This window comes from Mercenaria mercenaria, unplaced genomic scaffold (assembly GCF_021730395.1).
Source record: "Mercenaria mercenaria strain notata unplaced genomic scaffold, MADL_Memer_1 contig_1927, whole genome shotgun sequence".
NCBI classification, from domain to species: Eukaryota; Metazoa; Mollusca; class Bivalvia; order Venerida; family Veneridae; genus Mercenaria; species Mercenaria mercenaria.
The window spans coordinates 24,363-38,963 of NW_026459946.1; the positions used below are offsets into that span (position 1 = coordinate 24,363).

At 31.3% G+C, this 14,601-nt stretch overlaps 1 protein-coding gene across 2 annotated transcripts in view; it reads left to right on the top strand.

Moving 5' to 3' along the window:
• Positions 1-13,271, top strand: part of LOC123552952 (sushi, von Willebrand factor type A, EGF and pentraxin domain-containing protein 1-like) — a 28,929-nt gene extending 15,658 nt beyond the window's left edge. Inside the window, exons 9-14 of one of the 2 annotated variants that reach the window (XM_053532983.1) lie at positions 64-285; positions 1,159-1,353; positions 10,570-11,070; positions 11,728-11,889; positions 12,334-12,700; positions 13,002-13,270. In XM_053532983.1, coding sequence (XP_053388958.1) covers positions 64-285; positions 1,159-1,353; positions 10,570-11,070; positions 11,728-11,889; positions 12,334-12,700; positions 13,002-13,200 — 1,646 coding nt within the window. In that variant the 3' untranslated portion in view covers positions 13,201-13,270. Of the gene's footprint in view, positions 1-63; positions 286-1,158; positions 1,354-10,569; positions 11,071-11,727; positions 11,890-12,333; positions 12,701-13,001 lie in introns of both variants that reach the window. The other variant, XM_053532984.1, reaches the window with a different exon arrangement.
• Positions 13,272-14,601: the final 1,330 nt, after the last annotated feature.

A 14,601-nucleotide genomic window follows, 5' to 3' on the forward strand; every position in this document is an offset into this window, starting at 1 on the left:
AATATAAAGATTGGTTTTTGATATTTCTGTCTTTGTTCTGTGTCATTTTGAATACATTTTCAGTTGTAAGGTGTTTTGCTGGCCCCACGGATGCACTGGACAAACCTCGGTTTATTAATTACAACTGCAGCGACACTGCAAGATACTATGATGGTGTTTATTGTGACCTTAGATGTGAATTAAATATTCCACTAAATGGCTCAGATCGTATATCATGTGAACGAAACGCAACAACTGACAAAGGTGTATGGGTTTGGGATTCCGATGTGCAACCATCGTGTGAAGGTGCTTATGTAAAATGTTATCAAAAAGATCAAGTCATTCTTATAAGAAAACAAACATAGACTGTCCAAACAATTACTTGTCTTCAAGAAATATAAAGATATCCATGCATACACACTTACGCCGCCGTTGGAAAAACATACGGAAATGATAAAAAACAAAACGAAGGTGTAAAGAAGATGACTTCTTAACAGTTTTTCTATTGTACAATGGGACAGATTTTAAATATCAATAAGTATGTATACTATGTAAGATTATTGCAAACATAATCTATAAAAAAAAAACATTTGCAAACACAGGTCGCATCCAAACAATTTAAAACCAGACTCCTGTTTGTACAACACTCCCCACGCCTACTAGCACCCGCTTTAGCAGAAAATTGACATAAGTATGCAATTTATACAGGTCAATAATTAATGGAATTAACGGACCTTTACTTAACCTTTATCATGCTGGACAGGATTGATTCTGCCTTTGCGACCAATGTAGATCATGATCAGCATGCACATCCGTGCAGTCTGATAAAATTCTTTACTGTTAACAAACAAAATACATGAGGTGTAAACAAATATTGATCTATTTTTTAATAATTATACGTAATTTGTAATTAGTCCTGTTTGCTCGGAGTGGTTAATGGTACTAACTACAAATCACTTTACTTTCCACTCTGTTGGTTTGGACAACGCTTTGTTAACATTTTGTGTAATGAAGCAATAACAGGTACCTTCATAAAGTCGGTAGATCTAAATGAATACCTACCGAAGGGGTTCTTTTACAACATTGAAACTTGACAATGGTCAAGTGACATAATAAATTGTCTATATTAAATTTAGGACTTAAATTATTACCAAAGTATTTTTGATTTTTATATTTCAGTGGTAACTTGTCCACCATTAGATCCTCCAGAAAATGGAGCCTTTATAACTGACTCGGTAAATGCCAGGCCACTTCATGTCATGTTGTGTAAGGAAGGTTACGATATTCCAACTGTTGGCGTAGCGTTCCATGGGAGATTAGTCTGTCAAGATAGTGGCGAATGGTATCCATTGTCTTCATTTCCTGATTGTATAGGTAGGCATTGTTTTTCAAATGTTAATGTTTTATCATTAGGGATATATCTCAAAACATTGACTATTGTTATCATATTCAAATTCCGGAAACAAATATATATATTTGCAACACCTTTGCTTGGTCTCTTTGCAATGCATCTGGAATTTGTTATATTGGGTTTACAAGAATTTTTTTTAATACACTTACAAAATCATTTAACGCTGTCACAGCCATTCTTTAAAAAAAAACATAATCCAAATACGCAGTTTTAGGGTCAGTAGTCGTAAAAGTAATCCTGCAATTTCTGTGGGCTTGTGAAATAATTTTGATTATTTTATCTTTTGCACAAGCTGTACGTTTACTATGTTTTAAACCAATTTTACACAAAACCATTTTCTTAGAATAAGTTTCACTTTGAAATTTGGATCTGTATGTGCCATAACGTTAATCATATGATATTGTTTCGCTGTATAGGCGAATCTCTTAGATGGGTGTGCCGAACCAATGTTAGTTATGTTTTTCGTCATTTCGTTATTTAATTTATTTTACAGCTGTGTTTCTATTATAATGCACATAAACATTTATTGTAAACGTCGTTGCCACCTTTCTTTTAAATATTAGCTTAATTTTTCAGGAAAACAATTATGAAATAAGTATTTAGTGATGACAAAAAAATGACACATCTATACCCAGGTTATGATTAATCTAATCAATTTTATGAAACAAATATCCGAAAAAAAATAAGAATTTCACCAACTTTATTGATCATCTTAATTCAGTTAACATAGATATACTTCAAAGTGCCCAGTATAGAGTAATCACCATATCCACTATAAAAATATAGATTAGAACTTGAGAAAATGGACTAAAATCTACCAGGAAAAGCCAAATCAAAAGAACACAGCTTTACCCATTCAGTACTGCACATAGAAGTATGGGTATGTGTAACTGTTCTTGTGGTTAAATGCCTGAGTATCCGTAGAAATTAGGAGATACACAATATAGAAGCTTTTGTAATTGTCCCCCACCTTTTTCGAAGAAAAAAAGGGGATATAGAAAAAATATGCGTCTTTTCGTCCTTCCGTCCTTCCATTCTTCCGTCCTTCCGTTCGTCAAACTTGGTATCTTGTCCATAACTCTGCCATCCATAGAGGGATTTTGAAATTACTTGGCACAAATGTTTCACATAATGAGTCGACGTTTCATGCACAAAACCCAGTCCCCTAGCTCCAGAAACAAGCTCACACTTAGAGGACAAAAGTTAACAGGATATGTTTCGTATCCGGTGCATAACTCTACCACTCAAAGGCTTTTGAAATTACCAAACACAGATGTTCCCCATAATGAGAGGATATGTCGCAAGACCTAGACTCCTAGCTCTAAGTTCAAGGTAACACTTAGACGTTAAAAGTTAACAATGTCTTTTTCTTGTATGGTCAATAACTCTAACATTCATCAAGGGATTTTAAAATTACTTGACACAAACGTTCCCTATAATGAGTTGATTTGTCATGCGCATGAACAAGGTCCCTGGGTTTAACGTGAAGGTCACACAAAGAGGTCAAAATCAAATTCAGGAATGACTTTGTCAAGAGAATTTCTTCCTCATGCATTTGTATTTACTATAAATAGCATATATTGTAACTTTTTTATTTCTGGCCGTAGGGAAAAATCGAGACCATTTTTCTGGGGTACCACATGCATGTTATATCCAATTTTTAGGTGTATTTTGACATATCTCTACCTGGTAAGGAGTGTTTGTGTGGACTATATTATATAGATTTTTAGGATTAAATTACGTTTGTTGTTACTATAAATAACTTATATTATAACATTTTTTATAATTGGGCCAAAACATCCATATGCAAATAAAGGTGCCAGTGTAAAGAAATTTGCTATGACGGGCATATATTGTGACATTCTGACACTCTTGTTTATTTTCCTTACCTATTTAAAATAGATTCACATTAAATCTTTAAAGTACAGATATTAGCATTTGAAAGCATTCGCCAATTATAGATGTCCAGACATTTTCAAACTTATAATGTCTTCATGAATTATATGATATAGAGTTATGACTTATGTTCATTGTTAGTGATACTTAGAATAGGTTGTATTGGCTTGTAATATGTTTTGTGAAAAACGTCCCTAGGCGTGGGACGTTGGTAACACTGCTACAAATTCTAGTTTATTAAGCAACAGGGTCAATGAGCAAAGCTATATCCTTAACAACATTTTTAACTCGGTAACTGTCTTTATGTTGTTATCTTCGTGGTGCAGCTATTACCAGTTTCAATTTGTAAATTTTTACATTTTACCTTATATCTTTAATGATAAAATTTGTTTCAAAAATTGGAGAATGTAGTGCCGTGTATGAACACTTTTACTACAGAATGACTGTATTTTCATTCAAATATTATGTTGATTGTGTTGTCAAAAGCGTTTCTCCTGATTCGCACATTTACACATTTTGATATCTGTCTGTATTTGAGCTATATTTCGATGCAGAGAAAGACTATAAGAACATTATTTCGCATGCAAATGGTCTGAATATGTAAAATACTTACAAAGACAAACATTAAAAGTAATGAAATAGAAATATGCCATTATTATATTAAAAGTGGTGGCGCTAACGTATCAGTGATGGCCCTAAACAGAAGTGATGGCGCTGTCGCCGTGGTTCGCGTAATCTGTTCCTTTTTATTGCGGCTACTATTTAACACATCCACATTGCTTAAGATTTGAACAATTTAAACAACCCTATTTCTCATATAAACGACAAATTTTCTTTAAAACATAACACATAAAAAACAGCAATTCGTAGCTAAGCATACTCGAAATATTAGTATCCCCCCTCATAATATTTCCTATGGCCATCTTTTCCGAGAAACGAAACGTAATACATATCTAACCTGCCGAACTTCATCTGCATTGAAGAATTTTTTGACGTTTAGGAACAACATATATGCAAAATCATAATGTGGAATTTTCCTTGCCGAGACTCAGAAATGAAAGAAACTCAAATTGTACTTTTTTTTCAAATATTTCTGAAACATCTTTTATTACTTAATCCTTTCAAAGGAAAAAGGCTTGTCAAGATATTGTTCATTTTTTAAGTTGTTAGAAGAGGTCCACTTTGTTTTTTTTCGCATGAGATTCCCCATCAGCAATGAATAAATGGTGTCTGCATGATACTTGAATATATAGTAAAATATATAAGTTTTAATTATGTGAGTAAAAAAGATCGTTCACTAATTATTCACATAAATGCTTCTCTAAAATCTAAAATAACTTTAAAACAAAAAAAAAAACAAAAATAAAAATAAATAGGCAACTGATAATTACGGTCAACATACCTTCTTTCCCATGAATAAAACTATTTATTTGTAGTCAGACGTTCTAACACTAACCGTCCGCCACAGCGCAACCACTATTGTATAGCGCCATTACTGATGCGCAAGCGCTTTTATTCTATTGTATTTTTTTTAAAGGAGATTTCATTAATACTTACGTATGTCTGTGTGAGTAGCATACACATGTAGGCCATTTACATGCGAGATAATGTTCCTATAGTGTGTCTATGCATCGAAATTTACTTGGAATACACATATGTTAAAATTTACAAACGTCAGAATCAGCTCTTGACACCACAATTTACACGATATTTTAACGACATTAATGTCAATCTACAGTAAAAATATTGTCACTACATTCTCCCATTTTGTAAAGATAATTTTCACCAACAAAGATATAATATAAAATTACAGTCAACCTATGGTAAAAATGATATCACTACATTCCCTATTTTTTTTTAAATTATTTTCATCAACAAAAGTATAATGTAAAGTTAAGTCAACCTACAGTAAAATTATTGTCACTACATTTTTCTCCATTTTTTAAACTAGTTTTCATTAACAAAAATATTATGTTAAATTACAGTCAACCTACAGTAAAAATGTTGTCACTAAATTCTCCAATATAAAAATAAATGTTTTCATCAACAAAAATATAATGTAAATTACAATCAACCTACAGTAAAAATGTTGTCACTAAAATCTCCAATTTTTAAAAACTAGTTTTCACCAGCAAAAATATAATGTAAAGTTACTTTCAACCTACAGTAAAAATGTTGTCACAAAATTCTCCAATTTTAAAAAAATAGTTTTCATCAACAAAAAATAGTGTAAAGTTACAGTCAACCTATAGAAAAATGTTGTCACTATTTTCTCCAAATTTTAAAAAATAGTTTTTATCAACAAAAATATAATGTTAAGTTACAGTCAACCAACAATAGGAATATCTGAAAAAAAAGCAGTTAACTCATTTTCATTACAAAGACACCTAGATAAATATCGGACACATAAACTTCGTGCTTATTGTTATTTTTAGAACAGCGACCTACACTTCATGCAAAATATTGTATCATTGTCATTTGTAAGAGGTTTGCTTCTGTAGTTGACCACTTAAAAGCTCATAATGCCTTTGTTTATAATGATACTGTCACATTTTTTGATATGAACATAATATATATTGATTTCATGTTACATCCTATTTCACCATAATGCACCACGAAGATGTCGATAACTCTTTTCTTTATCACCACTTTTTTAGTGGCGGAGATAGGGTTTAGAAGTCGTGTGAATGAAATGCATAGTAAGACAGAGTGAATGTAAATATAAAAAAATGGAAACTAAGGATCATTATGCATATATCGTTAAGATATATATTACGACGATTTTGTTTGCATGTATATATAAGGCGTTTTAAGTCCTTGGATACATAGTTGTCTATATCGATAATACACATGCAAACATATTGATATTCACTAGCTATTATTAATTACACCTAATCAAATATGGTTTTATCTTTTGTGATACTTCATATTCCTTTGTTTGCTTTAGGTTTAATGCAGTTTTTCAACAGTATTTCAGTTATGTAACGGGGGGGGGGGGGGGGGGGGGGGGGGGGGGGTGCAGATTACCTAACCAGTGTTAAAATCTGTTCTCCGCAAGTAACTCCCAACATCCCCACATTAATCGGAGGTGGAGGACGAATGATTTCAGACATAATGTATTTGATAACTATTTCAGAATCAGATAAGTTCTTTGCACGATAATTCAACTATGAACGGGATTAAACATTTATCTATGACTTGATAGGTAGGATCATATGTGAAATCATTTAAATTCGCTGGCATGAAATTTCGCGCCAACGGCATAAAGAGACAGTCTCGCGCTGTCTTAAATTCGTGTTTTTTTCAGTATAAGATTTTTAATTTTTTTCTTATTTCAGAAATCGCCAGCAACGCACATGTCACTACAATGTACCGCCTGTCAATAAAATCGGCCTCTTTATTACCTTGATACATATGTGACAGTCGAACTGAAAATTGTTTTTAACTGACATTATTGTCAAGTGGCCGTTTATGACCTTGATAACAAAAATAAAAAAAAAATATGACCGACAATTGTCGCCAATTGACACTATGGTTAGGTTAAGTGTGAAATAGTATCAAAGGATCGATTAAGATAAAAGGGGTTTCAAGTCTTACTATAAATGGCGTTTGTCCAATTACCCTTAAACAACAATGGTAAGTAAGAATAATTACAAAAGTGCATCGTTACATTCAGTAACGCAGTGTGACTAACTTGAACTTTGTTGACGACGAATGAATTTATACACATATGAATTGAAATACTTTTTGTCAAGGATTAAATGATAAATATTTCGTAACATTTGCAAGACGATGACATCGATTTAAAACTATCGTAAGTAACTGAAGCGTCCGTAAAGAGTAACTAATTAGCCAATTAATATAAATAATTAAATCAGATTTCATTATTCATTTTGGTTGAAACAAATAAATTCCTCTCAAGACAAACTTTGATTAAAATCCGATTTACTGTGACGGTCTGAGAAAATTTGAAATACACGGATATCATAACATACCTAGATTTCGGACAAGAAATCAATTCGGATAACTATATTCTATAATGGTTAAATAATAGCGCGGACTTAAATTCGCGCATCGTTCCTAGCGCGAAATACGCGAAAATTCGTTCTGCGCAAACAAAAATTATTTCACAATATGCAAGAGAAGATACATAGAAATTATATCAAAACTTTTCAGAAAAATTTAAACAACATAATTAAAGTGATAACATCAAGACTTCAGAATTATACTTAGTTTTAAATGTTATATATATAAGCACTCTTCGAAAGTTTTTTAATTGTTCTTTTTTCTTTAATTCAAAATTTTAGGTACTGTCCCTACAAAATTCACTTTACGCATTCACTTAATTAAATTTTATTGAATGTTAAAGTCAATTACAAAGTATTTTACACCTTTTAATTTTGCATTTTTGTCCGACGTTTTAAAATAAAAATTAATGTATACTCATTAAAACCATTACTGACTTCACTACTGGATGCACATACCATCAAATATGGTTTAAAACCCTGTGAAATATCCATTAAAATAGGAAAAACCATTAATTAACCCCATTAATTCTTGTTTCACTTTATTTAACAGGTTTCACAATATAAATGGATTACATGTGAAATTACCATTAAAACACCCATTTTTAACCATGAATCATGCCTTTAAAAATTTAGTTTGGTAGCTAAAATAGTTAATGGCTTTGAAAAAATAGTAAAATTCTGTATTTTTTTAATTTAACAGGATTATTCATGGCCCTTAAATTTGATTTAATACCAATTAAATGTTCAAGTTGTGTACGATTTCATTTAAGAGTAAACTTAATGGCCCTTAAGAGCAATGTAATGCCCATTAAATCCTAAATTCTGTAAAATGTGATTCGTATATATTTTCTTTTTGGTTTTTGGCTTGCTTTCCTATTGAATGCTTATAATTCCAGTCTCATATTGTTCTAAAATTGACTTTAATCACAATAAATACATACTACGCACACATCGTGTATAATATATCATGATGTTATATTTAGTTGCATTGACGTTATTTCCCCTTGATGCAGTTACGCCATATTTTTCAAATGTTTGGCAAATTGTGTTCCTACAAAAATCGGATTTATTTCAATGAAAGTCGGATGGAAACGTATTAATTTATTTGATAACATCAATCTACAATATTTTGGTAAGGGTAAATACGTATTGATGCATGCCACTTTTTCTGTTCTTTGTTTTTCTTGTCCAAATAATCAGCATTTGTATAAGAAAATGGGTGGGGTAAGGAATTTACATTATAAAATGTGATCAGACTAGTTTAGATTTTCAAATTCTTGAGTAGAAACTAAGGTTTATAGAGAAGTGAACAGTACACATAATTGTGAAGGTTTACAGTCTGATTTAAATTCACTTGTGGCATGGGCAGATCAATCGCTTCTTTGTTTCAACGAATCAAAGAGTGTGGTACGCTTAATTGGAGATGGGAGAAGCTACTTGTGATACAATCCTTCAAACATTTGCTCTTAGCTGTACAGTGCATGCATGTGAGCACAAAATACTGAAGTAAAGCTAAATTGTGATTGCCTATTGTGCGCTGACATTGTCATCAACAGTTGCTTTTTGAATACACCTGATGTGCCAATAAAAACTTGGTCAGAATGTTTGTCAATATTATAATGTTGAATAGTAAACTACCCACATGGTCACTTGATCTATTAAACCCGTACCTGTAAACCCTTCTCAGTACAACTCAGTACAATACAATATCCATTTATTTTCTCATTTCATATGAACATATGACACAATAAGGATACAATATAACAAATGTTTGTACGAGGCTGTTACATGTTTACATTACAAAATAATAAGAGAAAAAAGAAGAAACAAATATTCTTCTAGCATTTTACAAAACAGTACATATGTAGAGATACTATTACATGTGTAGTAATACGTAGTTTAAATCAATAGGGCAAATATTAATATGTAGTTGATTATCTTAAGATGTCTAATTCTGAAGGCAAATTTTCATGGCCCTTAATTTGATATACAATTAAAATATTATAAACCCATTAAAATTGAATTTGACATATTTAATGAGACCATTAATCAATTTTTTAATAATTAACGGCCATTAACAGAGTATTAAAAAAATTAATGGCCCCATTAGTTCTTATTAATTAATGGGGAATTAAGGGGTAATTTTTAATGGCACATTAATTTAATGCCAATTAAAAAATTTCATGGAGTTTTTAGGAGCCTGTTAACTTATTTTAATGGTTTATTTTAAGCAGCTTTTCATGGCCATCAAAGTCATTTTTAATGTATGGCATTAAAACTATGGTCATGAAAATCCCATTAAATAGTAAGAAGTAATGGGTGAATTTTAATGGTGACCTGTTAAAACTCTGTTAAAAACCTTTGAAAAAATTATGGCTAATTTCATGACCCGTTTAATGGCATGTGCATCCAGTAGTGCTTGTATGTTTGTCAAAGTGGGCGTTTTCTTAATATTTTGATGAATGTTATAGTGCGACAAAGATCAAAGAACAACCAGCTGTTTAGATATGGAATAGTCACCGAAATTATACAGGATAAGCTGCGAATTGCCTCTTATCTTTGGATATAGTGGTCAATCTATAATAATTGATCATTTTACGGTATAGCGACTTAAAGTATATTTGATATTCTTTTCCGACCACCGAATCTCTGTTTATCCGAACAAGACAAGTCTTAATACGATCTTCATGAAAGGAAGCCATGCTTCTTGTAGCATAAATATGACACCACCTTAGTAACCATTTCATGATATGTAAGCTATTATAAAAATTCATGCTGCAAAATCAGAATTCTCTTCAGCTACCTCTTCTTTCCCGTTTCATCCAAGTTTCAGTGGTTTTAGCACTTTGATATCTTTGACTTCCACAAAAAATATAATGCTGGCATATTTCACTAACTTCTTAAGAGATACAGCATAAATATGATATGAAAATACGATAGAATAATATAGTAATAAAATTACGTTACCTACAACATCTGCGTTGAAAATGAACTTACCATGTATCTGTAAGAAAGTATTTGAAGGGGTTATATGGAAATAGTCTGATAATATCTGTATGGTTTACAGTTCCAACATAATCTATTTTATTGTCATCGATCTTTCCAGATTTAAAAGCATTCTTTTTAATTTGGACCAAAGGTTTAAAAGATAGTGTGGCCAAGTTTAAGCAATAACTGCATAATACAATATATGTACACAAGTCTTGAAAATTACCCTTTACATATTATGTACAAATGTATCATTATATAATTCAGTTCAAACTTTTCCAATGACGAGACTGCCCGCTGAACTTATATACTCAGGGGATTGCAATGATGACACAACCCAAGAAATGATCAAACAACAAGTTCTTGATTACTTGGCTGGTATAATAGAAAATGTTGACAACTCAATTTGTCCGGATCCAGAAACTTGTAAAATTGAAAACCTCGTGATTGTTTGTGGTGCAAATTCGGGGACAAGACGTAGAAGAGAGAACAAGCACGGTATTAACAAATTCCAGGATGGGAAAATTGTCGTGACATTTGATATAATGGTGGTTTTTGATGCAGGGAATAAGACAGCCGAAAACGCGTATCTTGACATTCTGGAATTCTATGAAAATGTCACAGGGTTGATAAAAGTATACGTAAATGAAGGAAAGTTTGATATTCAAAACTTAACTCTGTTTGTCGACGCTTTCAAGTCAGATGCTTCATCGGAATTCGTATGTACTGATTCAGGATACAAATTTGAGTTTGGAAGTTTGAGTTGCAGTAAGTCATCTTTAATGTTATAGCCTTTTTCCAAACCATCACCGGGAATAATTGTTTTTTCGATGTCAGATTCAAAAAGAGGAATGTACACACTGATTATTAATTTTCTACTATTTAATCGCTGTTTTGGAATAATTGTATATGTTGTATATGTCTTATTTTGGAATAATTGTATATGTATATGTTTATTTTCTACGATTTTAAGGGTAGAAAGAAACATATACATATACAATTATTCCAAAATACACTTGTGTACATTTAACGTGACATGGGTTTTGATAATACTAAATGAGCGCTAGAAATTTCACATTTCACATCCGATTCATGTCGAAAGCTTTTGATATTCTATCTATATAATAATAAATTGTCAATAAACGAGGTATTCTATATATAACAACAGAGTGGTAAGAAGTAACTTTTGATAATTTTAGACTAATAATACCAAAGTTTTAAACGCTAAATTTGTATAACAGAACTTTGTGATAAAGGACTGTACTGTAAAAATATCGAAACAATGCCAGAAGGGAATATAATCGATGCTGTATGACAAGTCCATGTCCTACATTGTTATATTACAGAATTTTATTACTAGGGAACGTACGTAAATTCTAAATTACACAATATTTCTTTGAAATAGCATACTAATTTGCATTACAGAACAATGTCCTAAAGGAACTTACTTGAATTCAACAACAGACACGTGTGAATATTGTAATATCGGTGAATATATGGACCATGCAGCCGCGGCAACATGTGAGCCTTGCCCTTATGGATACAGTACACTGTATGAAGGATCCAAAAACATATCAGCTTGCATAAGTAAGTAAAACAAGCAAATTTATACATGTTGTGAGTTCCAACAAACTAGTTACACCGTCAGATTTCATCATTGCGATAAAATTAATTGATCTTCCTTTGCTTAGTTCCGTTTAATGCTTCGATAGGATCTTCTTATAGATTTTACTATCCATACGACCTTGGTTAATATTCATAGAGTTTATTAGTTTTATATTGTCAAATCAAGCATACAGGTCTAGATAAAGATACATGCATTATAAAATGAGTACTTTTAATCGAAATTTTGTTTTAAAAAGTGTATTTTTCCGGTTAGATTAGAGTTTTTGTTACTTTATACATAAATAAGAGATCTGATGATTTTTTCATATCTAATAAAAACAAATGAAAAACAGTAAAACGATAGTGAGAATAGAAGTTATTAAATGGAAAATTATGTACTAAGGACAAACTTGTTTTACGTTTTAGAGCAATGCAGTCCTGGTTTTGTGTCAAGCACATCTATGGAACCATGTTTTGCTTGTCCAGTCGGTACTTATCAACCGCGTCTAGGTCAGACAAAGTGCGAGTCGTGTCCAAATGGTACTGCGACCAAAGAAACAAACAGTATCACTGCTGAAGAATGCGATATCTTTGATATATTTTTTGGCACATTAGAAGAACAAACCGTCATCAGCACATTTAATGCAGAAGATTCAGCAACACTGACATTATCGTTATGGCTCAAACCAATTAATCTTGAAAACTTCCGTCTTTCAATATACATCACCGACATATTTGGCGAGATAACCAATATAACATTTTCTGACTACGTTTATGTTGTATTTGGATCAAGGTTTGTATATCCAGGAATAGATGCAAGGAACACGACCAATTTGTCAACTATTATTTTTTATCCAATTTTCAACTGATTAGAAACCGACTAATGATTGTACACAGCTCATTTAATATATCTATTGACTATAAATCATACAAAAAAAACACAATTGGTTCACCGATTATGATTAATATGCATTTTGTTAATTTATCGAAAGTTTATAATACGTTTTGCATACGCAGTAGTAATCATTGAGTGCTAAACGACAGCTTGACGTTAATAAAAAGTATGCTTACATAAAGTGAGAAACTCTTTACAGTTTTCATAATAAGAGCGATGGAACGTTGACAAAAGACCAGTGGACCCATATTGCGAGTAGTTTAAATACTACATCAGGCAGTATGCAGCTTTATGTTGGTGGAAAATTGATAATGAGTGAAAAGGAAGCAGTTATAGATCCCTTGAGAACAATATCAAAAGGAACCGTTGAGATGGAAAATATATCTAAAGGCAAATAAATTAACTACAGTTTTACATGTATATTGATAATGTTTAAATGTTTTCAGTTATGTTCGCTGTCATCAGAAGTATTAGAAGATCAAATGAGAGCACTACTTACAGTTTTATTCATTTCTTATGGTCTAATCAGCTCTGCAAAATGTTCCATTAAAGGCCTAGATTCACTACTATATAAGTGTACCCCCCCCCAAATCCAATATACAACTCCCATCTTATCTGCTGCTTATCAGCGATTATGTAACAGTAACTGATTAGAGGGCAATTAGCACAGCAGGGACATCTAGACCACGAAGATGTGTGCAGTGGAGTTGAAAGAAATTAATTTTTCTTCAGTGAATGTGGAATGATAATAATAATAATTATTATTTTGATATTATATAGATGATAATAACTACTACTTTAATGTTATAGTAATGATAATAATAGAAATAATCATAATTATTATTGTTATTATTATTGTTGTTATTATTATTATTATAATTATTATCATTATAATATTATTATTATTATATTACATATAGGATGATAAAAGATACAGTAATAATACTGAAAATAATAATGATAATAAAACACAAGTATAGTGAAAACTTTTTTGTGCTGACAAACAATATAATATACAATTAATGTGTTCCATCTATACTCAATTTTCATTTTCAGTATGTTGACAAAAGTGACTTTTTTTCATGCTTTGCTTTGTAACTTTGAAATGCACATTCTGTTTTCAGTTTTAGACAAATGTTATTTACAGTATTCTGCAAGCTTTAAATGAGTGAAAAATACATTTTTCTGAAATATCACAATTCTCCAGACATAATTTGAAAAAATAACTTGCATATTTCTTTAAGTAAGTTTCTCATTATTTCATTATTGTGAAAATAAGTTTCTGATTATTTTATTATTGTGTTTGATCAACAACATTTTTCTTTATATAGTAATGCAAAAAAAAAACTAGCATTACTTTAAATGTTATCAATTATTCATCAATTTAAAATAAATTACATTGTTTCCCCTTCTCACTAATTCATACACTTGTAAGGTAGACTGACTCCAATAAACAATGACCCTTGTTTATTGGAACCATACTGTGATGGTCATTAGCCCCCAACTGTGCCGGTGAAGACAGAAATCCCTTGGCCCACTGCCAAAATCTAGGCCTTTAAGGGTATAGAACTCAACTAAGAAAAAAGTAGATATTTAGAAACGTTAGATATATTTGATGAGGATTTTCTACATTCGAAGTAAATATCTAAAGATAAAATATTTTAGTGATGAATTGGCACTGGATATCCTTAAATGTTTATCATAGCGACTTTAAAAATTGGCTGGTTTAGTTTTTACACAAGAGAATCTTCAAATGATATCACATGTACTTACATTTATGAATTGAACAATGATAGATA